The sequence below is a fragment of the Chamaea fasciata genome, unplaced genomic scaffold (assembly GCF_029207755.1).
Source record: "Chamaea fasciata isolate MVZ Bird 193981 ecotype frontalis unplaced genomic scaffold, bChaFas1.0.hap1 SCAF_123, whole genome shotgun sequence".
NCBI lineage: Eukaryota > Metazoa > Chordata > Aves > Passeriformes > Sylviidae > Chamaea > Chamaea fasciata.
Window position 1 is genome coordinate 114,530 of NW_027094208.1, and position 26,216 is coordinate 140,745.

Here is a 26,216-nt window from a genome sequence, read left to right on the forward strand (position 1 = left end):
GGCTCTATACAGCTAATTCTTGGAAATTTGGGGTCCAAATTGGGCAATTTGGGGTGTTCTATTGAATTATTAAAAAAATAGGAATATCGCCCTAATGCCGATATCCAACAATGACGGACAAAAGACTCTCCAGCAGTTTAGAGTTAGAAAGTGTATGTTTAATTACGACGCCAGACAGCGTGCGGGATAGCTCCCGAACACACGCGCGCTCACAGAAGATCACAGGGTCTTTTTATGTACAGAAGGATTGAATACCCAAAACACAAATGTATATTCATGACTTCAGTACCTCCCATTCCCCGCTTCCTATGGTAATTAGCCAAAAGCTATTAAGCTTGCGTGGTTTGTTCTTTGAAATGGGTCGGTGGTCTTTTTTATGGGGCGGGGTCTCAAAATGATGAAGTAAGTGAGTCTTCTTCGCTTTGACTTTTTAACCTTTTAGTGTTGCGTGACGACTGAATCCCGTTTTCCCAGGAGTATTTCAATTATGAATTTACTGTGCTTCTTGAAGCCTATTGATTAGTCAGAATACACAAACATAAGTTGACAGGCCCCATGATTTATCAGTTCCTTAAATCCGGCTTCTGCTTATCAAAAGGGAAGTCTATCTGTCTTACTTCAGCAATATCCAGTATAAAGTCTGTAATTCTTCAAAATTAATGTTTCAATCCCCTTGGTCCCTGCTCCCTCGTGGCCATGGCAAGAGCGGGCTGGGCTGGCCCTGGCAGGGGGCTCTCCTCGGGTCCCTGCTGATCAGGGCTATGGCCCCGTGTTCCTCTGTCTTGCAGCCCTTGAAGACACGGCAGATGACAGCAGCCCTGCCATCAGAAACCTGGCCATTGAAACAGCCTTGGTCCTCCGGGCAGTCCAGAGAGCTCCGTACTCCATCCTGCGGAAGCTGCGAGATCAGCTCCGCAGGGCACGGAAGACACGGCCTCGACTGTCGGGCCTGGGCTGGCTGCGCTGCTGGAGCTCTACGGAGAGCTGATCTGGGACACTCTGTCTGCTGGGGCCAACTGAGCCAGCGGGGATTTTCTTCTTCTACAGGATTCTTCTTTTCTTCTTTTTTTTCTTCAGTATATAAATATAGGATATGTGTTACAATACACGGACTCCCAGGATTTTTCTTTTGCTGCCCTGGGTGCACAGGGGAAGAGGGGGAAAAGGGTGCTTTGTGCTCAGCAAGCTGCCCAGGCGTGCAGCCTTGCAGGGAAAATGGCCAGAAGCCCCTTGGCCCTCGGTGGTCCTGCGGAAGCCTTTGCACGGCCGAGAGAGCGCGTGGGCGGGGGCCGGAGCTGTGGGCATCCCTGCGAGGCCGGAGCCTGGAGATGGCCACAAGCCCTGTGCCAGCCAGGAACCGCCGTCTGTGTCCTCCTGCCCGTGTGCTGCTGGCCGGATTGCTGAGGGCTCCGCGGTGCCTCTTGGTCGGGCTCCTCTGGAGCTGCTGTGGGGCTGCGCCTCTGCTGCCGGGCAGGCTGGCCGGGCTGGGGGAGACTCTGAGGGGCTGGGCTGGTGGGAAGCCCTGAGGAATTGGGTGTCAGAGGCCACAAGCAGCCCCTGGGGAGCTGCCATGTTCCTGCCAGCCGGCTGCTCTGGCGCTCCCCCAAAGCACCTGCGGAGTGAGTGCAGGGAAAGGTGGAACCTTGCGCTCAGGGCCCTTCTCGAGCTCACTGAGGATCCCTCCCTCAATGGTGACAAGGGGGCAGTGGCTGGAGCTGAGCTGGGGAATGCAGTCGCTTGGGCTTGGCTGGGCTTCGAGAGCTCAGGCAGCTGCTCCCAGCTCTCCTGCCTCCTGGTTCGGCTGCCCGAGTACCTCGGGACAGGCCTTTGGCCTCTGGGCCCTGTTGGCACCAGGGCGGCGTTTCACGACTTGTGCTCTTCACAGACCAAAAAAGTGTGGCCCCTGCCTGAACATTTTGTGGAGTTCCTGCGGGACACAGATGAACAGTCAGTCAGGATGACGGCCGTGATACTCAGGTTTGCAGTTTTGGACAAGGACATGCTGAGACCCAGCCCTGTCGCCCTGCTGCTGGTTGCGGTGCTCCTGCCACTCTCTGACCATGCAAGGCTCTGTGCCCCCAGCCACGGCCACTGTGTGCCCACCAAACACTTGGTGCCCTGTGGGTTTGCAGGCTCACGCCCAGCTGAGCCCCGAGCAGCCGATGCTGAGGTCTTTTTTTCTTCCTTTCATAGAGGATAACGGCCAGGTGCAGCTGCTGTCCACACTGCTCTTCTGAAAATTGGTGACTGTTTGCAGGGCCGCTGGGAGGGAATATTGGGGTTCCTGGCAGCAGGATCCTTGTGCAGCTTCAGGCTGGGGTGGGCAGCACTTCCATCTGCAGCTTCCATGTGCTGCTCCGGCAGCTGCTGCTGCTGGGGACCCTGAGGGAAGAGGCCACGGGAGGGATGGAAATGCTGCACGGACAGCAGCAGCCAGGGCCAGGAATGAGCTTTGCCTTCCTGGCTGCTGAAATGAGGCTCCTTTAGTGCAAGAGGAGGCAAAGGCAAAATCAATTTCAACAATTCAAGGAAAACTGTGGAAAATTGGAAGCCTCTCAAAATGTCACACATTCATCTGGAGCTCTTCAGCGTTGGTTCTTGTAAAAAGCCTTTCCCGTTTTCCCTTGGCTCTGAGATTCTGGGAGCCACCGCTGGGCTTCAGAGTTCAACTGATTTTTATTTTCCAGGTTTTTAAACAGAGCTCTGAATTGGGCATCTCTTGCCACTTTTTCTGCTCAGAACCTTGAGAAAGGTTCTCTGCTCCTGTGAGCCACATCTTGAAGGGTGCTTGGCAACCATGGAATGCTCTGGGAAAGCACTTGATTGACTTCAGGGCCAGGCTGGAGAGCTCAGCCTGAGGAAAGAACTGTTCCAGATGCCTCTGTCCATGTCCAGCTCCTCACAGCTGAGTCCCTGAACACCCTGGGTGGTTTATAGGGATTGATTTTCCCCTCCTGTTCACTTGGAGGTGATTTTGCCATCCTTTAGAGGAACATCTGACCAGCCTCTGCCCCCATTGCATTTTATTCTCTCCACTTTGAAGCTGGACCGCTGGGTTTGACATGTAAATTCGTAGTGTCTCCCCGTTCTTCCCTCCAGCCCTCAATTGTGACTTGTATTAAACACTGCAAATGGCCTCATTTGTCTGGTGGGGAAGATGTGAGGTGGAGAAAGTTAACAGGATTTGTTTTCATGAACCTTGTGCTAGTAAAGAAAAATGAGGTTTGTCATTTTGGTGTGGTGCTGAGTGTTGGGATTTGGGAGTTTATTTCTTGCTATTGTTCTTATTATTTATTAGTGTTACTTTTCACTGGTCAGATTTTTAAATCTTAGACACGATTAACCAAGGCTGGATGTAACTCATTAGGAAAATTCCCTTGCATTTTCCACTGGGATTAAACGGTTCAGTCGACTCCAAGTTGCCAGTGGATTCTAAAGATGGGAAATCCTGTTAGTGGTGGGTTTGGTGTGGTTTGGAGCTGGGGAAGGCTCTCATCCCCTCCCGGAGATGCCCCAAGCCCGCTCTGCTGCCACGTCTGCACTCGCGGCCCCTCACGGCTGCCCTGCCCTGGGGACACGGTGGGACCCCGCTGCTGCCGGGGCTGAGGCTCCTCACGGCCCCTCAAACCCCTCCTGGCTACACAGAACCTCTCCTGGCCCCTGACAGCCCTTCATGGCCCTTCATTGCCCCTCCCGGCCCCTCAGGGCCCCTCCCGGCCCCAGGCGTGGAGCTCCTCCCGAAGGAGAAGGGGCCGGGCCCTGCTGGTTCTCCTTTTATTTCAGTCGTTTCGCAGCCGTGAGGAAAGGCTGAAATGGAGCCTTTGCCCAGCGGTTCCCTGCGGGTCAATTGCGGCCGAAGCTCCGTGCCGGCGCTGGCCCCAGCACCAGCATCCCCGCAGCCCCGCCGGCCTTTGCTGTCCCCCCGTGTCCATTCCCTGTCCCCGAGGCCCGCCCGGCTCTGGCAGCAGCAGGAGCCGCAGCGCAGCGGGCGCCGGCCCGGCCCGGCCGGGGCTCCCGGGCAGGAGCAGCAGCAGCGCCGGCCCCTTCCCACCTGCTCCTGCCTCGCCTTCCAAGGCCTTTGTCCGGCTCCACTGCGGACCGGAGCAACGCTCACCCGCCAACAGCCCAGACTGCTCAGGGCCCGCCTGTGCTGCCCCGACCCAGCCTCCAGAGAAAGGAAGGGTCGGCTTCCAGCGCTGTTTTCAGCACTGTTTCACTCAGCCTGAGGTGACGGCAGGAGGCTGCTGCTGCCTTTGCCTTGGCAATTGGAGATGGCGGCTGCTGCTGCACCCCTCTGGCTGCCGACTGGATTTTATCAGGACAACTGCAATTGCCTTTTTCCATCCTTGCTACCCGCTGTGCTTTTGTGACAGTGAACTCAGTCTTTCTGGTGCAGGCACCGTGCAAAGAAGAGATTGAAATGCTCCCAAGTCCCCGGGCACTAAGTCGAGGGGAATGAAAGCCACACAGGCCACATTTGCAGCGCTCCAACACAGCCCTGCTGCTGGTGCTGCTGAAATAGAATCAACTTAGAGAGGCCATCACAAAAATTGCCGCTGGGGTGTCAAACAAAATGCAAAAATGCACCCGGAGAAAGAAAAACCAGAACTTCTTGACTCACTTCATTGCTTCCTCCGAGCAGCAGAAAAGGGAGATGCCCAGAGGTATTTCCAGCTGCTGCTGATCCCAGCTGGAGCTCTCTGCAGAGTCCCAGCAGGAACCTGAGCCCAGCCCGGGGAGCTCACACAGTGTCAGGGAGATTCTGTCTCTGGATTCAGTCAGGGTTGCATTCCCCAACAAGTGCTGGTGCCACCTCCTGTTTTCTTGGATTAAAACAGTAACAAGGAAAACCTTACCAATGGCACAACTCCCCAGTCCACAAGGAAAAAAGAAAGGACAAATCGTAAAGTTTTCCAAACATTTGTCCTGCTTTGCTGCAAAAGTCGTGCTGCATTCAGTATGGAAATCCAGGAGAAGCTGCAGTTGGTGGCACATCTTGTGCCAGAAGCTCGACCTCGTTCTCCACCAAAGGTTCTTGAAAAGAGCAGCTGGGACTGTGGTGAAGGTTGCTGGAAAACTGCAACAGCTTTCCAGAAGTGAAATGAAAACGCAAGAAATAAACCAAGACGTTTTCCTCTATTTATTTCTATGCTTCCCTTTTCCGTGTTGCACTACTTCTCCGTGCCATTAATCCCAAATGGATCTCACCTCTCAGATCAATGACTTAGTGAGTTTTAGACCCTCGAAAATACCATGGGCCGTACACAGAGTTTGCCTTCCCCTGTTTTTGCTGCAAAGTAACGCTGGAGACATAAGCGTCGTGCTTGGGTCGGGCACGAATCCTACAACCAGGGAATGTGTCCTGACAGTGTCTGACCCTCAGCAGGGACAATGCACAGCAGCGACCGAGGGAATTCCTCTGCCACGGCGCAGGAGTCAGGCCTCTGGATCTGGGCTCAGCACGGCCAAGTTGCCGTGTTTGGAGCGGCTCGGGGGCTGCCCCCGGGGAGCGCGGGGCTGGAGCGTGGAACGGACACGCGGACAAACGGCCCCAGGGCTCCAGTTGCAGCGGCGGCAGCGGCAGCAGCAGCGGCAGCAGCGAGTCTACGGCGTCTACGACCCCTCCCCGTCCCTCTCTTGTTCCTCCTCTCCCTCTCCCGCTGTCCCGCACTCTGTCTCGCTGTCCCGCAGCCTCTCCCGGTGTCCCTTTCCCGACACCCCCCGGCCCCTCTCTGCGTCCCCGTCCCGGCCTCTCCCTCTCCCCCCGCAGGGCTGGGCCATGCCCCGGGCCCGCCCCCGGCCCCGGGCGTCCCGCCGCGGTCTGGGCTCCGCCCGGCTCTGGCGGTGCTGGCTGTGGCGGTGCTGGGCGGGCATCAGTGCCTGGGGCCAGGGCGGCATCGCTGCGCTTTGGCTGCGCCTGTCCCGACCCCGGCCCCGGCCCCGGCCCCGGCCCCGGCCCCGGCCCCGGCCCCGGCCCCGGCCCCGGCCCCGGCCCCGGCCCTGGCCCCGATCCCGGCCCCGACCCCGAACCCAACCCCCGCCCCGGCCCCGGCCCCGGCCCCGGCCCCGGCTCCTCCCGGGCCCCGCGGACACACGCGGCGCGGCCGCTCCCGCCGCCTCCGCCGCGGCTTGCCCGGCCCGAGCTCCGCCGCTCGGCAGCGCAGCCGCCGGCCTCGAGCCGCCGGGGCCCGGGGCGGGTGGGGATGCCCGGCCCGGGGCGCTCGGGGGGCGGTCGGGGGCCGTGTCTGGCCCCGGGCCGAGCGCTGAGGGCCGCGTGTCGCCCGCAGGGGAGGCGCGGGAGGCCCTGCAGGACCGGTACCGGCTGGGTTCGCTGCTGGGGCGCGGAGGCTTCGGCAGCGTCTACTCGGGGACGCGGCTCTCGGACGGCGCCCCGGTGAGCGGCGGGGCTGGCGGCGGGCGGAGGAGGAGGAGGGCGGAGGAGGAGGAGGAGAAGATCGGGGCGCGGCGGGGCAGGCGGCGAGCTGAGCCCGCTGCTGGCCTTTGCTCGCAGGTGGCCATCAAATGCGTGCCCCGGGCCCGCGTCCAGCACTGGGGCGAGCTGGTGAGTGAGCGGGGCCGGCGGGAGAAGCTGGGGCCCGGCAGGGGAAGAGCCGGCGGGAGCCCTGCAGGGAGAGCGGGCGTGGGCTGAGCGGGGGGCCCAGAGCATCCGGGGCTGGGTGAGGGGTTCCCGAGCCCTGGCACAGCCTCAGCCCCACTGACGGCATCGTGGTCCTTCGGCAGCCCAACGGCGCCCGTGCGCCCCTGGAAATCGTGCTGCTGGACAGGCTGTCCTCTGGATGTGGTGGCATCATTCAGCTGCTGGAGTGGGTTGAGCTCCCCAACAGCTTCCTGTTGGTGCTGGAGCGTCCGGAGCGGTGCCAGGACCTCTCGGGTTTCCTGGCGGAGCGGAGGTTCCTGCCGGAGGAGGAGGCGCGGGGGCTGTTCCGCCAGGTGCTGGCGGCCGTGCGGCACTGCACCAGCTGCGGGGTCCTGCACCGCGACATCAAGCCCGAGAACATCCTGCTCGACCTGGCCACCGGGCAGCTCAAACTGATCGACTTTGGCTGCGGCGCCTTCCTCCAAGACACAGCCTACAGGCAATTTGCAGGTGAGCCCTCTCAGGGGATGTTCCTGGGCATCTCACGGCCCAGCCTGGCTGTAGCACCGCGGCTTCCCCCTCTCGCTGCTAGGAGCAGCGTTATTTCTTGAGCCAAGTTGCTTTTGGGTGGGGGCGGGAGGGGGCCAGCCCCCACACGCCCAGGGATGCCGGGGCGAGGCTTTAGGAGTTGCAGCATCCCCTGATGAACTCCGTCTGTGTTCCATAGGAACCCTGCCCTACAGCCCACCAGAGTGGATCCACCACCAACACTACCACGGCGAGGCAGCGACGATCTGGTCCCTGGGCCTCCTGCTGTACCACCTGGTCATGGGGAAGCACCCGTTCAGGAGGGGCCAGCAGTTCATCTGGGGGCGCATCTTGTTCCCACGATGGCTCTCTCAAGGTGGGTCCTCATCTCTGGGCACAGGGGAATCCCGGTGCTGGGAGACAGCAGCAGGCTGATGAGCACCCTGCTCTGGCAGCTGCTGAGGAGGTGGCACATGTCCTGCTCTCCTCCAAACAGAGAATCCATGGGGAAGTTTAGGCACAGCTCTGGGCACACCCAGCATGGCCTGGGCACGGGAATGGAGGGGCAAAGCAGACGGGATCCTTCTCCAACTGACTGCTGGTTTCTGGTTTCTCTCTTCAGAGTGCCAAAATGTTATCAGGAGGTGTTTGTCCATGCAACCCTTGGACAGGCCATCCTTAGAAGACCTCTTCAATGATCCTTGGCTGCAGGGTGTTCATCATCCCTAGAAGATGGGAGAGGTCCATGTGCACAGTTTGATCCAAAGACCTGACAGGTAAGAGCTCCACACATCTCATGGCAATCAGTGCTAAAGAAAACCAGAGTGTTTTTGTCCTGCCTGTAGCTCTGAGCAGGGATGACCAGATGGGAACATCTGTGCTGGGGCGGAGCTGGAGACCTGGTGTAGCAAGCACTGGTGGCCACCATCCACCCTAGTTATGCTTGTCCTGGTTCGTTGGTGGCTGGGGCCCTGGGCAGAGCACTGACAGCCTGGTCTGGCCCCCAGGGAAGGAGGAGCCCCTGGAGAAGCTGTATCAGGTGGGGCTGCTGCTGGAGACACCAAGGACAACCCCAAGGATGCCAAGCTCTTCCTCGACCTGGCCACCGGCAGCTGAGGATGATCGACTTGGATTCTGGCACCTTCTTCAGACACGCTCCCTGGGGCCCAATTTGCAGGTGAGTCCACAGCTGGGGGGATGCTCCCAGATGTGGGCATGGCACGGCCTGGCCGGGCACCAAAGGTTCCTCCCTTTGCTGGGGCAGACGCCACAGATTCTTCACTCGGCCGTCAAGCTGCCTTTTGGCTCTGCGCAGCTGCTGAGGGCTGGATGTGCCGTGGCTGGCTGCAGGCTGGGCACGTGTCCTGCCCTCCTGCTCTGCCCCCAAAGGCAGCAGTGATGGGCAGCTTTGGGCCCAGCTCTGAGCACGGCCAGCGTGGCCTGGGCACTGCGGGCGGTCGGGACGAGGGGACAGGAGCCTTCGGCTGACGGGCAGTTTCTGGTTTCTCTCCTTCCAGCCGGGCTCTGTGGGTGCTGAGGCTGCTCTGGGCTCTGCCAGGGCTCTGCTGGGCTCAGCCCCAGGCACGGCTGGGCCGGCTCTGCCCTCACATTGCTCTGACAGCTTTGCATCAGACGAGCCCATTCTGAGCCCACCGAGTGAGCTTTCTGCTTTTGCAGGTGAGTGAGACTCTCCTGCAGGCCAAGAGATTGCAGTGAGGGATCCACATCCAATTGGCAAGAACCCAAGCACTCCACAGTTCCAGCTGAACGCCTGGATCTCCACAGGATGTTTTGTCTGTCCCGCTCTTCATTCCTTTTTTGGCTGGAATCGTGCAACTGCCCTTTCTTCCTCCTCCAGAAGTGCCACAAGTGAGCAAAACCTGGCGAGTGGACGGCGTTCCTAAGGCAGTGCAGTCTGGAGCGGATGGATGAAGAATTGCCCTTCTGCACTTCCCAAGCAGAGCAAAAAGCTGTAAGTGGGACTTTGCGTCTTTAAGAAACCCCTGACAATTTCAAAGGGAATGTGCAGCTCATTCACAGGGTGAGAAGGAAGGTCGTCTTGTAAAGGATTTGGGGTTTGGCAAAGTTTAGATTCCCAGTCCTGCATGGAGCTGGCAGGGCACAAAGCAATTTCCTATTGCTTCAATCACAATTTAAAATAATACTGGAAACAAACCACAAAATCTTTTTTAAAAGGCTGCTGAGGTCAGTAGGATGGATCCATGCCATCAGCACATTTATGGAGTAAATAACGGAGATCTCATTTGAAAAAGTTCAGTTATCTCTTTATCCAAAGCTATAAAGTATTTTTACTATGCTGCACTTGGGTTTTGTTTTTATCTTCCACTTTTTTTTCTGTGTTGTTTTTAATTTTCTTTTTTTTTTTTTTTTCTTAATAGAAAACTTGTCCTAGGGAAGGAATGTCCTTTGCTGCTGGTTCCCGTGTGGAGCAGCTCCCCAGGCAGAGCCCGGCAGCTCCTGGCCCTGCAGGGCTGAGGCTTTTCCCCGTTGCTGGGCACAGACTGATGGAGCAGCACTGCTGAACACGGGGACACGCAGAGGGAGCAGGAGCAGCTGCCTGTGTCCAGCTGCAGCTCCAAGGCCCAAACTCTGAGCAGACAGGGCTGGAAGAGACTGGCAGGCTCCCTGTTTGCTGTGCTGCCCCACTTGTGCCCGGCCCAGCTCTGTGGGAGGCAGAGGGAGAACAAGGGGCAGCTCCGGCCAGCCCCCAGCACAGGAACACCTCCGGCCCCGGGCCCTGGGGCACTGTCAGCACCCGCTGCTCCGGCCACGGCTTCTGCTGGCCCTGACGGCGACAACCAAACTGTGCCTGATCCCCAGGGAGCAGCAGCAGGGCCTGGATCCGATCCCTCAGTCTGGGGCAGGGCTGGACAAACGACCCCCACAGCAGCAGCAGCAGCAGCAGCAGCACATGGAGCTGGCTTTGAGCACAGCCCCCGCCACTGTTCCCTCCCGTGGGCAGTGGTGTCACAGCAGCCTGAGGCACCCGGGTGCCCTCAGGGCCCGCAGGGACTTGAGATGGCAGCCCTGGGCTCCTGGGGGTTGTGCAAGGAACAGAGGTGAGGACTCCCTCTCCACGTGGAGCTTCCAGATGGAAAAGGCTGCTGTGAGCAGGCAGCTGCAAGGGCAGAGGAAGGAGGGTCTCGACCCCTGGATCTGTGCCACTTCCACAGTCCTGGGCAGCAGCCACCGAGCCCCGGGGGAACAGAGGGCACAGCAAGAGGGGCAAAAGCAGGCAAGGTCAGAGACTGGAGAGAGCCAGACCTGGGAGCAGGAACAGCTGCTTCATTGCACTCTTGGAGAAAGCTCTCGGCTGTTTCTAAGCGCTGAAAGGCGTGAAGGGCAGAGACGAGGGGACACCAAACAATGCTCCTGTTTGCACACCCTCCCCTCTCAGTGTCCCAGAAGGAATTGGATGAACTGTATTCTTCTCTCTGAGTCGTCTCGTTCAGCGTGAGCAGCTTAGCACCAGGAGCTGATGGAGCTGAAGCCTTAGGCCACAAGAGCTGACCAAGAGGGAACTTTTTGACCAAAGTAATGCTGCTAACATGGACCTGACTGAATCCAGCAGATAAAATCATGGAAATATAGAATCCTTTCTGTTGGGAAAGACCTGGGAGCTCATCAAGTCCCAGTGTTAAGCCAGCAGTGTCAAGCCCAGCACTAAAGCCTGAAGTGCCAAGGCCTGGACAAGAGGCCTGACTGAGGCCTGAACAAGCGGCCCTGAGCCAAAGGTGACCTCTCGATGAACCTTCCAGCCAAAGGTTATCTTTGTATCTGCTCGTTAACAAAATACGCACCGTCATTAGCGTTGTAATAGATGCATCCTCTCCTTAGTGAACCATGTATTGACCTTTCTGTATTTAGAAGCCAGACAAGGCCATGAAGTCTGACATCTGGCCTTGTTCGGGGCTGTAGGGTCAAAGGCAACTCCCCTGGTTCCTCCTTGAGCCCTGGCCAGGCTTTGGGAGAAACCCAAGAGGAGGATGCAACCAGATGTTCCTGTACTAGGAGTGCTGCTGGCAGTTTGTTTATTCAGCACTATCAAAGCTGGGCCCTCTCCCAGCCAGGCTGGAGCCTCAGCTGTGGCTGGAGGCAGCTGCAGGAATTCCCAGTGTCCGGGAGAGGCTCTGCAGTCCTTGGCTGTGACAGCTTCCCCAGCTGCTGTGTGGGTGTGGGTGATGGGAAAGGCTGAGGGTAACTGGTGATGGATCTTTCTCAATCACTGCGGGCAATCCGTGGTAGTGACGGCTGGCTGCATTGCTGAGCTGCTCCTTCTGTGCTCCTTTGCTGCTTTGAACTGTAGTAAATTTCACTGATTCCTTCAGGTGGTGTCTGTGTCCTTGGTGCTGAGCCTGCCCACTGCGAAAACAAAATTGGCATAGCTTGGCCGGATCAGCACAAAATGACACTTTTTAAATCTAAAGGTGAGGAATCAGTCCTATCCGAAATTCCTGGATGGGAAGCCCTTCCCTAGAGTTCTCTGGCTCTGGAGTGGGCTGAGGTGGGAACAGATTTTTGACAGGGGCCACTGTATTAGAGGGTGTAAAGTACCCCACACTGGCTCTGAAATGGCTCACTACTCAGCCTGAGTGGGTACCACAGTGGTCTCTTGAAAAGGAGAGACTTAGATGCCCTAAAAACCCTGGTACAGGAACAACTGGCTCAAGGACACATAGAGCCATCTATGAGCCCTTGGAACACCCCAGTATTTGTTATAAAAAAGAAATCTGCTAAGTGGAGGTTACTCCATGACCTGAGAAAAACCAATTCCATGATGGAGAGAATGGGCACATTGCAGCCTGGTGTGCCATCGATGTCCCACAGTGCTGCCTGCCTCCTGGGACATCCTGATTGTGGACTTAAAGGGCTGTTTTTTCACTCTTCCATTACCCCCAGATGATACCCCAAAGTTTGCCTTGACCGTGCCTTCTATTAATAACACTGCACCAGTGCAACGTTACCAATGGAAAGAACTTTCCCAAGGCGTGGGAAACAGCCCCACGATGTGTCAGTGGGGTGTTGCTCAGGTACTCTGATCAGTGAGAGAACAGTTTCCAGGGGCATACTGTTACCATGGCCTGGATGACATTTTGATTGCAACCCAAACCAGAAAAGAACTCTCATTGATTCAGCCAAGCCTGTTGCAAGCGTTCAAACCACTTGGGCTGCAAGTAGCACCAGAGAAAGTGCAGCAGCAACCACCCTGGAAATATTTGGGACTCAAAATAATGAACCAGACCATACAGCCACAAACAATTCCGTTTCCAACCAAAATTCTAACTCTAAACGATGCACAAAAACTCTTGGGTACCATCAGCTGGGTCAGACCTTACCTAGGACTGACTGACTCTCAACTAGCACCTTTATTTGACCTCCTAAAGGGTGACTCTGAATTAACTTCCCCCAGAAAATTAATCCTAGAGGCAAAAGCTGCTGTTGAAACAGCAGAGCAAGCTATCACCAACAGACAAGTCCACCGGATATGCCCAGAGGTGTGGATCACTGTGTTTATTCTCATTGTTAGTTTTCATCCTACTGGTGTTATTGGGCAGTGGAATCCACGCTGGCCTGATACTTTGCACATTCCAGAATGAATGCTTCCACCTCATCAAGCAAAAAAGACGGCACCCACTGTCTTTGAACTAACTGCACAGTTAATTATCAAATGTTGTCGCAGGTGTTTACAGTTGAATGCTATGGATGCTTCAAAAGTTGTCTTGTCTCTGTGACACAAGAGCAATTCTAATGGTGTTTTGCTAACAGTACAGCCTTGCAAAGTGCTTTGCAAGGACACTGGAACGCTTTGGGCACCTGCCCGACGTGTCTGTCCTACCTTACGTCCTGTCCAAGACCACCAGCAGCATTCTCCTGGTGGCCCCTCCACAGACGGTGTGGAGCCGTGTGTGGAACAGTGCTGGAAACAGCTTGTTCACCGACCTCGTGGAGAGCTGGGACTCTTAGAGTGACGGTGCATTTAAGGATTCTGTTTGTTTACAAACTGGTTTTCTGTTTACAGAGTGGTTTTTTCTGTTTACAAATTGTTTTTCTGTTAATTGTTAATCTTGTTAATTCTGTTAATTGGTTTTTCTCAGGGTTTTAAAAGTTGAACGTTTTCTTGTTTTAGTGTTAAGTTGTAGTTTGGAACCATAAGCAGTTAACCTGTAACACGCCAGCCCGGAAGATTGTGATCTCGCCTGACAGCTCCTGGGAGTGAGTGCTGCAGCTCCAGTGGTACATGGGACACATCACTGGCTGAGCAGAATTAAGTTTGTCAAAACCTCCTTCAAATTAAACCCATGCTGTCTTGTGTTACCCTGTCTGCAAAAGGGCCCTTGCAAATGGGATAACGGAAAACAATCTGCATTTTAATAAAAGCAAAGGCAGGAGATGTAGCAGGGTCCAGCTGGTTCACAGCTGGGCATAACGAGTCTGATCATAACAGACCCAACTGGGCTGACCTGGCTTGTTCTAGAAGTCCCCGGGGGAACAAAGAGCTCAGCCAAGCCCAGCCAAGCCCTGGCTGCAGACACACCCCTGGCCAGAGATGTGGGCAGTGCAGAGATTCCCAACCAGTTGGCTTTCCAAGCCTGGGAAATTCAAACTCACCATAAAAGGGAGCTTGGAACAATAAATTGTGGCTGTTGGTCAGAACTCAACAAGATACTGTGTGGTGTGTCTGTCTCCAACCCACCAGCCTCGTGTTACACTATGTCTAAATCTATGTTTCTATCTATATCTCTATCTTTATATGTGAAACAATAATAATAATGTGCAGTAATGCTGACAATACTGATTTGCCACCTTTGGCTGCTCAGGGATGTGACACTAAATACCCTACAGAAAAGCATTGGCCACGACTCAAATGTCAGTGCTAAACTTTGTGAGACTGCTTGCAAGGAATAAAGGAGGAAGGGATGAAATTGGCGATTTTTATGCGGTTTGCTGATACTGTGGTGTGGAATGCTTTGTCTGTTACTGTGAAAATACAGTGATTTGGACTGCTGGTGTTTTCATGTACCAGACTATTCACAAGCTGCAGGATCATCAAACAGACAAAGGGGCAGTTGAAAGAGCAGGTGAAAAAATGAGGAGATGGGAACCTGTCCTGATGGAGAACCCATCCCACAGATGTTCTCCATACCCTTAACAATGGACCCAGTGGGGAAATGGAAACCCCTGGATGTGCACAGCTGCGCCCAGTTTGCGAATACAACCGTGCACAGTGAGACTTTGACTTCTGGGGAAATTGTTCTGGGTGTGATGGCCCCTGACAGGGCCACCCCAGAGGCTGCAGGGCTGGACCTTCATGCATTAGAATTAATTAGGACAAATCAGAAGCAAATGAGAGTTATCAATACAGGAATAGGAACTCAGATTTCTCCAGGACACTGGAGGTTTGAGAACTGCTCACTGGAGCTTGGCCTTGAAAAGCGTTGATGTCATGGGAGAAGGAATTGATGCAGATTGTCAAGGAGAAATCAAAGTCATCCTTTGAAACAATAGTGAACAGAGTGGATTATTTAAGCCTATGGCGTGGCAGCAATTACGGATATTGCAGTTTGAAAAACAGTTGTGAAGAGAGGAGATCCACAGTGTCACTGCGGTCCCCTGGCTCCACAAGGCCCTGCAGGCTCCCAGGGCACCTTTGGTTCTATGGGGCCCGCAGGGTTTAGCTGGCGGGCAGGGTCAGCACCAAAGAGACACGCACCAACTTAAGGAAGCCCAACCCCACCGCGGGGGGACCCGCCTCCCGCCGGGGCTCTGCCGGCACCGCCACCGGGACCCCCAAAAACACCTCCCGGGGACCCCCCATGTCCCCTTGAGGGGCATCTGCGCCTCAGCTCTGGAGCCCTGCCAGATCCAAACATCAAGCTGCCCGGCCCCGACAGAAAAAAGCCCCGGGAGCCATAAATATATTTTATGTGAGCTCCAAACATCCCTCCCCACTTCAAAAAAACCGCCCAGGATATTTGGGGCGCGCTCCCCCTCCCCGGTCACCCGCAGGATACGGGGGCGATGGTCCCGGGGCGAAGGAGCTGCAGATCCAGAGAGCAGTGAAGTCACGCAGTGCCTCCTCTGCCGGCTCCAGCTCCTCCATCCCTCCTCTTCCTCCTTCTCTGTCCCTCCTCCTCCTCCTCCTCCTCCTCCGTCCGTGCGGCCGCGGGCCGGGAGCTCTCGGGTGAGCGGGGTCGGGCCGGGACACGGTGGGAAAGGGGTGGGTCACCCCCAAACCGAGCTGGGGGCAGCGGAGGTTTGGGGGAACAATGGGAAAGGGGTGAGGGGGGGGATAGGGGGAGGTGGGACAGCGGGAAGGGAGTTCCCAGTAGGGGTCCCCCAGTAAACCCCAGGACTCCCAAGCCCTGTCCCAGCGCCCACAGTTCCCTCCACAGCCCCGGCTGAGTGGGGGGCTCAGCCCAGGACCCGTCATTGTCTGGGGCTCCCTCGAGTGCAGCAAATGGGAGAGTGCCCCCCAGGGTGGAGTTTTGGGGGTCTCCCCACCATCACGGCTTTAAGAACCCCCGACAGTCAGGCGCCGCTTTAACTCCCCTTGACAGGGCGACACCACTCCCGTTGATTCCGGTAGTGGAGCCCCCATGGGGGGGTTGGGGGTCCCGGGAGGGTTTGGGGGTCCCGGGGGTGTCTGGGGCTACCTGGGTGATGCCGATGGTGGTGATGAGGACCCCGTGCCAAGTATAAACCTTCTCAAGGGGGCTTGGGGGCGTGTTGGGAGGTCCCATGGGAATTTTGATGTCCTGAGAGGGTTTAGGGGGTTCGTACGGGGCGTTTGCAATCTTGGGGAGTTTTTGGAGGGTCCCAGGGATGTTTTTGGGGTTCCTGGGGAGGTTGGGGTGTCACGGGGAGATTGGAGGTTCCCAGGGAGGAGCTGGGGGGTACCTGGGCAGGGCAGGTGACAGAGCTGGGACCCCGTGCCGGGTCCAAACCTTCTCACTGGGCAGCGTCAGCGTGTTCAGGGAGATCCTGGGGGACCCCGAGGGTCACCCCAATTCCCAGGGGACCCAAAATACTAAGGGCTCCCCTGAACTCCCTCACCCCTGGATCTGCTGCAGGCAGGGGCACACCAGCACTCGGCCCCTGCCCCCACTATCATGGGGGGGCTGTGGAAGAAACCAGGGGGGCACAGACAGGTCAGGGTGGAACCCCAGAGTCCTGGAGGAGGGGACATGGGGACAATCCCAGGAATCCCCGTGAGGGGCTTAGGGGGGACCCAGGAGGATTTGGGGGCGGACTGGTGGGGTCATGGGGGGATTTCCAGGAGTCTTGGGAGGGGGGGAAGAACAGGGTGAGCCCCCAGGATGGGTTTGGGCAGAACCGGATTGGAGCTTCCAGACGCTGAATCCGATGAGGAGAATGACCACGATGGCAGCGATGACGGACACAGCGACCACCAGGGTGAGATTCCTGCTGGATTCCGGCTCTGGGCAGCACGGAATGGTGAGGAGGGGCAGGGGAACCTCCATCCCACTGCGCCACATTCCCAAACTCCCAGTTAACCACATTCCACATTCCCTGCCTCGGCCCAGGAGAAGATGCCGGGCTCCGGCATTCCGGGATGCTCCACCCGGCACCGGTGCTGCTCCCGCTCCTCCGGCAGCGCCTCGATCCTGGCCCGGGGGGGGAAGGCGCCGTCACTGTTGGGAATGATCCCGGATTTCATCCCCCTTCATCCAGCTGATCCCCGTGGTGCTGGGGTAACATTTGTACGTGTGGCAGGACAACATCGGGAAACAAAGGTTTACTTAACCGAAACAAAGAGGTGGACAAAGGTGGAAGGGGGAGATAACGCCGGTAAAAGACAAAGCTTGAGGCAGCTGCGTGCTTTTCTTTCTCCGGCGTTCGGGGAGACGCGTGTCTGCCGCTCCTCGAGGATCTCAGCCGCCGCAGAGCACGCCGAGCAGAGAACGGCTGTTGCTGGCTGGAGGAGTTTCACTGTGGCCAAAGGGATCCAGTCCTGGGAAATCTATCACCAGTTCAGCCTGAATCCTGAGTTTTCCCTGCCACCTGCGGGAGCTGGTCCAGGCCCTGCCTCGCCTTCGGCTCCTTCGGCGCTGCTCCTCTTGCTGCGGCGTGACCCTGCACCCCCTGCGCTGTCGGGACATCCTGCCCCTGCCTGCCGGGGCACCCTGCCATCCCAGCGACCAGCCCGGGATTTTTCCACTGTTCCAGCTTGGTGCTCTGAGGATCCTGCAGGGACAGCGAAACCAAACTGCCCTGGGTTTTGTGAAACAAAGCCCTCGAGGTTCTTGGCACTGTTGTCGTTTGTCATTAATGCTGTAGTTGTTTGGTGGGGGGGGAGTTTTTTGTGTTTGTTTGCTTTGTATTACATACTAGTAGAGAACTGCTATTCCTATTTCCCAAATCTTTGCCAAAGAGCCTCTGATTGTAATTTTACCTGGCAGATACCTGTCTTCCCAAACCAAGACAAGGAGGAAGGACAAATCTCACTCCCTCCGCTTCCAAGGAGTGTATATTGTGTGTTGTATACTCCCTTGGGGTGTTTGCCACCTTTCCTGAGGGTGAACTTGTAGGATTTGTTGCAAACTTATTCACAAGAAATGTTGTGTGTACCTATTAGAGTTTTAGAGTGAGTTAGGGATTTGGCAAAGGTGAATTGTTTAAGTTGAAAATAATTTTTGGGTGTAACAGATCAACCCCTGCATACTACAGATAAAAATACTTGCAAGAACCTTTCCCTTTTTCATTTATCATTATGCACACTGCTTCACTGGAAAAGGCCTCACAGGATGTGTTTGGAGAGGAGCCAGCTTTTCCATTAAACAACAAGGAATATTTTACTTTTGAAAGAAAGAGACAAAAACATGCCATTTTTTTTAATGGCACGTTCTTAGTTATCAGATTAACAACATTTTTGGAGGGGTATTCAAGCAAGTATTAAGCGTAAAACATACAAATAAATGTACTCTTACTTTCAGCAATCCTTTAAGAACTAGAGACTTCTCTTAAAGCAGGATCCCTTTCCTTCTGGGTGGATCACCTTTGGGTATTCCTCCAAACAAGCTGCAGCTGTCCCATGTGACACTGGCAGGGGCAGCTCTGGCCCGTGGTCCTTCCCCACGAGTTTTTGGCCCCTGACTCTTGCTTAGGTAATTTAGTAATTGTGCTGCCACCTTCGGGATCCCCAAAAGGTCTGTCTCCCACATGCCTGCCTGTTGCAAGACTCTATTTCATTTCCATATGTTCCTCTTTTCTGTGCACGATTGGTCTTTGGACAGATAAAGGAGGGGTTTTAGCACCTGTTGATGAATTAATTAAATGGTGGATGCACTGATGTAATCTCTACAAAATGATTCTGTTAGATACTTTGGAGACTTCTGTTTTGCTTGTGTGATATTTACTATTTGAGGGAAACTTTCAAACTCCTGATGGGCCTTGAGTTATTTTTATTTCTTGGACAGACTGTGCTTCTCTTGTCTTTCTACTTGTTGTCCCCTTAATTTTAGCCCCTAGAGGGCTAAACTTTACAGTTTCACTAAATAAATCATAAATGCTTCAGTTTATAAATAATATAGATGTTCATTGTATATTTTTATATAATTTCATTTTGTCCCCTACAGGGCTAAAATTTGGAGGATGAGTGCTGCTCTTCAGGAAAACCTGGTGATGGAACAAATGAGGCGCAGCTGGCATCAGTCAAGGTTTCAGTTAGACAGAGTGGAAACTCTGCAGTTGGACCAAGTGCCTTCATCAGAGCAGCAAGTTCCAGAGCTCCTTCACTGTGGCACCTTCAGGCTTGGTGGTAGGAGAACCTGACACAGTGAGTGTAAAGCAATGACAGCTGGGCTTGCAGAGTCTGTGGCTGAGTAAAATCTGGTCTAAGTTCTGTTGTTTTACAGAAGAAAAATGTTGTAGCTGATCTGTCAAACACAGTAGACTCAAAGTGAGGGCCTGGCAGTGACTCTGTAAGAAGAAATGGTTTATAAAAGAGGGTAAAAAAGTGGGAGCTGGCTGCTGAAGATTGATAGCAGAGATTGTTTTTGGCTTGGTTGTCGCACTAGTGATTCCACGTGGTATATTTTGATGCTTTTCAGTTTAGATTGCTGTACAAGTATGAAGTTAAGGCATTAAAAAAAACCCCTCAAATTTGTCTCTTCAACGGGCTCTAGTACAATTACATGGTAGTAAATGCATCAACAAATATTGGTTTTAGTTATTTTTTGAAATAGCTCTTAAAAAACATCCCAAATCTTGAGAATTCATTGGAGCCTTCCTTAATTGTTTGGCATTTCAGTGTGTGTAGGCAGTAGAGCATGTGAGCAGCTGTAACCACGTTCGTGCGGTCAGTTTTGCAAATACATGAAAAAACTTGCTCATGGGAGAGTCACAGCCCACTTGTGTTTACAACCTGAGACTGGTACAGTGAGTAAAAACAAGCTGGGATACTTGTAGGAACAACAAAAACCCAGGAAACCTTGAGAAATCTTTGGAATCAAAATCATTGTGTGTTTATGGCCAATGCAGTGCTAAGAGAGCCAGGACATGTGGCATGTTAATGTTTGGGTTTGGTTTTTTAGTGTCCACTTAAAATTAGTAACATGGCTCAGATTTTTCAATACAGATCTCTTAGGTACTGGAGGTAGTTAAGTGTGTCATACTAAACACTCTGGGAGTTGAAAATGTTGCTTTGTGTGAGTATTTATATTTTCTGAAACTCAGCTGTGCATGCTTTTTGTTCGCCGTTGAAATGCTGTAACCACAGCTGAATTGAAATTGGTCGGTCCAAAGGAGCTGATACAATTTTATCTGTTTGCTCATCTAACTTAGAGCAAGAAATAGGCACAGACTATGGACTGAGGGATGTTCACCGGTATGTTTGAAAATTTGTGTTTGATAATTGAAGTTAAATATCATGAGAAAACCTCATAAACAGGGGTGAAATTCAACATGTAAAGTGCTTGTTTTCCTTTGTGGCCTCGTGTGAACTGTCTTGCAGATCAAACTTCTAACTCCTTCTATGTGAGTTAGCATTAGCAATAAGTGGCAAAGTCCATCCTGTTGTTAAGAATTTGGATGCTGTGTAGGGTAAATCCACCTTTTCCCCCTATTGTTTGGCCTCTCTTCTTACCATTTCTGTAATCATCAATGATTGAGTAAATCCCCAGGAGCATTTTGTGGTAGTGATGCAACCACACTTGCCATTTTGTGAGTGTGTGATAAATACGTATTAAATGGTACCAAATGAGCTCAGCAGAGATAACAGGTTGTGTGCTTTTCTCTAGAGGCAAGAACACCAGGTGTGGCCTGGTGTTGGGATCGTGGATCACAGGAATCAGTCGATGACCTCAGTTTTAAAACACCAGTCTGGCTGCATTTGGTCTGCTCTGCTGTCCTCTGGAATCTCTGCTGTATGTGCAACTACAAACCCTTGGTTTATAAATTTACTTAAAACATTACAAATCTCATACTGATGTAAGACTGCTCCTCCGAGGAAAGGTTTATTAAAGAAACAAATCTTACGTGAGAAGACTGCAGAGAAGAGATGCATTTTGCCATAGCTGTATGGCTGAACCTATGGGGGCGGACAGAAATTCTGAATCTTTTCTTCCGGCCCCTGTGTTGGAGGAAGGGTTAGGTTGGAATCCTGCAGTTTTCTAAAGTAGTGTCTTGGAAGAGAGAGGAATGAGTCCCAGGCTGAGCCTTCCTTTAGGAGAGGAGCTGCAGGTATCCCGTCATGCCGTGCGCCGCTTTGCGCCTCGGTGTATCCCGTCATGCGCCGCGCCGCTTTGCGCCTCGGTGTATCCCGTCATGCCCCGTTCCGCCGCTTTGCGCCTCGGTGTATCCCGTCGTGCCCCGCGGCGCTCTGCGCCTCGGTGTATCCCGTCACGCCCCGCGGCGCCGCCTTGCGCCTCGGTGTATCCCGTCATGCCCTGCGGTGCCGCTCTGCGCCCCGGTGTATCCCGTCATGCCCCGCGGCGCCGCTTTGCTCCTCGGCGTACAAATGACGTCACCCGCGCTTATTTCGCCGCTCATTTGCATAAGTTTACATAAGGCTGGCGCCTCGGTGAGGTGGGCGGGGTCTGAGTCACGCCCAGGCCCCTCCCAGTACAAACCAGTAACTCCCAGTCCCCGTGGTCAGTGACGTCATTCGCATTTATTTGTGCTCTCATTTACATAAGTTTGCATATCGGCGCGGTGGGCGGGGTCAGAGCCGCGTTGGCCCCTCCCACTTCCTCCCAGTAGAACCAAGTAACCCCCAGGCCCCGCCCAGTTTGCCCCGCCCTTGTTGTCGCTCCATAAAAGGGAAGGGGGCGTGGCTTGATGAGGGGCGTGGTCGGTTTACATGTGGGGGAGGGGCAAAGGGTAAACCACGCCCAGAAACCCCGAAACCAGTTTAAACCAGTATAAACCAGTAACCCCCAAACCCACTCCCAGTCCATCCCAGTATAAACCAGTGACCCCAAACCCACTCCCAGTCCATCCCAGTATAAACCAGTGACCCCAAACCCACTCCCAGTCCATCCCAGTATAAACCAGTGACCCCAAACCCACTCCCAGTCCATCCCAGTATAAACCAGTGACCCCAAACCCACTCCCAGTCCATCCCAGTATAAACCAGTGACCCCAAACCCACTCCCAGTCCATCCCAGTACAAACCAGTAACCCCCAAACCCACTCCCAGTCCATCCCAGTATAAACCAGTGACCCCAAACCCACTCCCAGTTCATCCCAGTACAAACCAGTAACCCCCAAACCCACTCTCAGTCCATCCCAGTATCAAACCAGTGACCCCAAACCCACTCCCAGTCCATCCCAGTATAAACCAGTGACCCCAAACCCACTCCCAGTCCATCCCAGTACAAACCAGTAACCCCCAAACTCACTCCCAGTCCATCCCAGTACAAACCAGTGACCCCAAACCCACTCCCAGTCCATCCCAGTATAAACCAGTGACCCCAAACCCACTCCCAGTCCATCCCAGTACAAACCAGTGACCCCAAACCCACTCCCAGTCTATCCCAGTATAAACCAGTGACCCCAAACCCACTCCCAGTCCATCCCAGTACAAACCAGTGCCCTCCAGTCCCCATTCCAGTGCCGTCACCTGTCCGTACTGGTTTGAACTGGGATCTCTCGACGCTCGGTGACCTCCAGGGAGCGGCTCAGGGCCAGGGCCTGGCGCTGGGGGATACTGGGAGTTACTGGTTTATACTGGTTTGTACTGGTTTGTACTGGTTTGGGGGTTTTCCTTACTGGTTTGTACTGGGAGGGGCTTTAGGGGTCACCGGGATGAACTGGGAAGGGATTTGGGGTGACTGGTTTGTACTGGTTTATACTGGTTTGGGGTTTTTCTTTCCTGGTTTGTACTGGTTTGTACTGGGAGGGGGTTTGGGGGGTTTTTTGGGATTTTTGGGGAGAATTTGGGGATTTTGGGGATCTAAAAATTCCAATTTTTAGTGGGAATTTTGGAGTCATTTTCTGGGATTTTGGGGCTCTGAAATCCTGATTTTTAATGGGAATTTTTGGGGTGAATTTTTGGCGTTTTGGGAGGGAATTTTGGGGATAATTTGAGGGATTTTGGGGCTTCAAAAAACCCCATTTTTCAGTCGGAATTTTGGGGTCATTTTTTGGGATTTTGGGGCTCTGAAATCCTGATTTTTAGTGGGAATTTTTGGGTCATTTTTAGGGCATTTTCGGTGAATTTTGGGGGATTTCGGGGCTCTAAAAGTTCCAATTTTTAGTGGGAATTTTGGGGTGAATTTTGGGGGATTTGGGGGCTTTAAAAATCTCAGTTTTGGGAGGGAATTTTGGGTGGAAATTTTTGGGATTTTGGGTGGAAATTTTGGGGTGAATTTTTGGGGATTTTGGGGCTCTGAAAATCCCAATTTTTAGTGGGAATTTTGGGGTTTTTTGATGGATTTTAGTTGGGAATTTTGCGGTGAATTTTTGGGATTTTGGGTGGAAATTTTGGGGGTTTTGGAACTTCAAAAATTCCAATTTTGGGGTGAATTTCGGGGATTTTTGAGGCTCTAAAAATCCCAATTTTCAGCGGGAATTTTGGGGTAAAATTGAGGGATTTTGAGGCTTAAAAATTTTCAGTTTTCAGTGGAAATTTTCGGGTCATTTTTTGGGATTTTGAGTGGAAATTTTGGGGTGAATTTTTGAGATTTTTTTGGGATCGAAAAATTTTAATTAAAAAAATTAAATAAATAATTATTTAGTTAATTTAATTAAAATTAAAATAAAATTAAATTTCAATAAATTTTCAGCTCGCCAGTTTTTGTTGTTGTTGTTTTGCTGTGGCCGCGGTTGTTTTTTTTTTTTTTTTGTGGGAGTTTGAGGCGGTTTTTGGGAAAATTTTTCCCCTCAGGTTTTGCCGATTTGGGGACTTTTTTTCTTTTTAAAGCGATTTTTTTCCCCAAAAAATGTCGTTTCACCCCTCTAAAATCCCCATTTTCCCCCCTAAAATCTCCCTTTCTTCCCCAAAATCTCCATTTTCCCCCCAAATTTCCGTCTTATCCGGCAAAACCCCCCGCGCGCCGCCATCTTGTACGGCAACCCCGAGCGGCCAAACCACCCCAAAGCCGACAAATTTTCCCGTTCCCCCCCCAAAATCTCTATTAGTCTCTCTAAAATTTCTTTTTTTTCCCTTAAATCCCATTTTTCCCCCCAAATCTCCATTTTCTTCGTTTTTGTACGGCAAAAAACCCCCGCGCGCCGCCCTCTTGTACGGCAAGATCCTCCGGGCGCCGCCATTTTGCCGCCCGCTCCTCACCCCTCACACCGCGCCGCCATTTTGTACGGCAACCCCCAGCGGTCAAACCACCCCAAAACTCCCTAAATTTTGCCGTTTTCCCCCCAAATTTAGAGTCGGAGATTTCCATTTTTATCTCTAAAATCCACTTTTTCCCCCAAATCCCCTTTTTCCACCCAAATCTCCGTTTTCTCCATTTTGTACGGCACGATCCTCAAAACGCCGCCATTCTGTCGTCCTCACGTCTCCCTCAAACAGCGCCGCCATTTTGTACGGCAACCCCCAGCGGCCAAACCGCCCCAAAACCTCCCGATTTTATCCGTTTTTTCTCCAAATTTAGAATTGGAAAATCCAATTTTTATCTCTGAAATCCCCTTTTTCCCCGAAATCCCCTTTTTTCCTCCCAAATCTCCGTTTTCTGTATTCTGTATGGCGAAATCTCCGAGCCGCCATTTTGTCGCCCTCACACCGCGCCGCCATTTTGTACGGCAAGCCCCGGAGGCCAAACCGCCCCAAAACCTCCCGATTTTATCCGTTTTTTGCCCCAAAGAACGAGTCGGATATTTCCGGTTTTTAATTCTTTTGAATTTTCCAGGATCCCCCCTCAGCCCAACGTGTCTTTCCAGGGTCTTTTCGGGGTGTCTGAGGGCGCGGCCGGAGCGGCCCCGGGGGAGCTCAGCCGGTTTTGAGCGAAGGTTTGCCGGAGAGGGCCTGATTAAACAAACAAAAAAACCCCGAAATAAATAAAAATGTAAAAATATCATTCTGGGGAGGGATTCCCCCTTCCCCCAAATTTTTGGGGGTTTTTTTTGGGAGGGGTTTTTTGATCACCTTTGGCCGCCAGCTGCAGGTGGTTCCGGAGGCGCCAGCGGCGCTGATCGGCCTCGTGCGTGGCCTTGGCAAATGAGGAGACAGGGGAAGGAGGCAGCTCTTAGGGACAGAATTATTCCTTTTATCCTCTCTATGCCTGTTGAAGTACTGCCTTGCCTTAGGGGGATAACTCAAGCAAACACCTGTTGGATGCCATTGTGTTTTCAGGGATGATTTAGGGATGGCTGCCCATTTCTAGTGATCCTGTTCAGAAGTGGTTTAAAATGTACAGTAGTGTAGGCGGAAAGTCAAGCTAGAGCTGCTGTGACAGTGCTTCCATCATCTGTCAGCATCCTGAGTGTTGTGAGCTAAACCTGAAATTTGATTTGAACTGCCTGATATCTGCCAAGGGGCAGGATATCATTGCTGGAGAGAAATCCTCTCATCTTCCGCGACTCCATCCCCAGTCAGATGGAAGAACAGGTTGGTATCCAGAGGTGAATGGCACTGGACCTTTACGGGGCACAGAAATCATCCATATCCCCATGCTTTTAAGGAAAAGGATTCTGAGCAGAGGGCCCTTTGGCTCTGCGGCAGAAACTGTTTGGAAAAAGTTGCTTTAATAATAAGATTCTGACTGAAGAGTTTTGCAGACGATGGTTTGCTTATGGAAATGGTCAAGCGGTCGTTCTGGTATTTGGACACCAGGTTACAAAAAGAGAAAAACTACTGTATCGGTGTACATGAAGTGAATGAAAAAGTAGATTAAAGGAAAAGTTCAGAAGCCAAAGCTGGAGAGAGGTTCAGAGTAACCCAAAATTGCCATCCAAGATCTTGGGGAGGAGGGTTGTAACCTTTCTGAGGTATTACTGTGCGTGTACTCCCTAACTAATACATTGGGTATGTTAGACCAAACCAGACAATTAATTTTTAACACAGAAGGACTTTGAGGACAACTCTGACACCCAGAGGAAAGAAAAGGCTTAATGGAAAGTTTCCATCTTCGAATCACTGCTAAAGTAGAAGTGCTGTTTTGTTAGTGGAAAATGTCAGTGAAATTTCAAATAATTGTGTATTCCTGAGAGGTGATTTACTACAGTAAATCCCCTTTGTGGAATAGTTAAGTCACAATTGAAATTTGGTGCTGTGCAGTAGTCCATTGTTCTGGTACTTAAACTCTTTAGGGAACAGCCCCCATGAGGGGTAATGATTTGCTGGTGGCCAAGAAATGTATTTTCTGTATGATCCAGGCGGAGAAGTAAAGGAAGAAATGCTGTGAAATGGACACATTTTTTGTACACCTGAAAAGAGACTTGTATGTGATATGCAGGCAGATATCAGCTTTAAATTCGATGTAGTCAATGTTAATGGTATTAACATAGAGATCTTTATCAGCAGAGGTGTATTCAGGCTTCTTCTATTTTCCTGTCCATTTGCTTCAGTGTAGCAGTGTGAGATGAAAGCCCAAGGCTTTGCAGACTGGCTCCTCATTTGTGCCCCTGTTTGAGGCAGGGAACAGGTAGACCT

The 26,216-nt window shown here is 53.0% G+C and overlaps 1 protein-coding gene across 1 annotated transcript; it reads left to right on the plus strand.

Annotated features, from left to right (window-relative positions):
- Window positions 1-5,779: 5,779 nt before the first annotated feature.
- On the plus strand, window positions 5,780-7,855 carry LOC136304568 (serine/threonine-protein kinase pim-1-like). Its single transcript, XM_066208073.1, has 6 exons — window positions 5,780-5,937; window positions 6,040-6,394; window positions 6,512-6,562; window positions 6,742-7,108; window positions 7,326-7,502; window positions 7,749-7,855. The coding sequence occupies exons 1-6, from the start codon at window positions 5,780-5,782 to the stop codon at window positions 7,853-7,855; spliced, it is 1,215 nt and encodes a 404-aa protein (XP_066064170.1).
- Window positions 7,856-26,216: the final 18,361 nt, after the last annotated feature.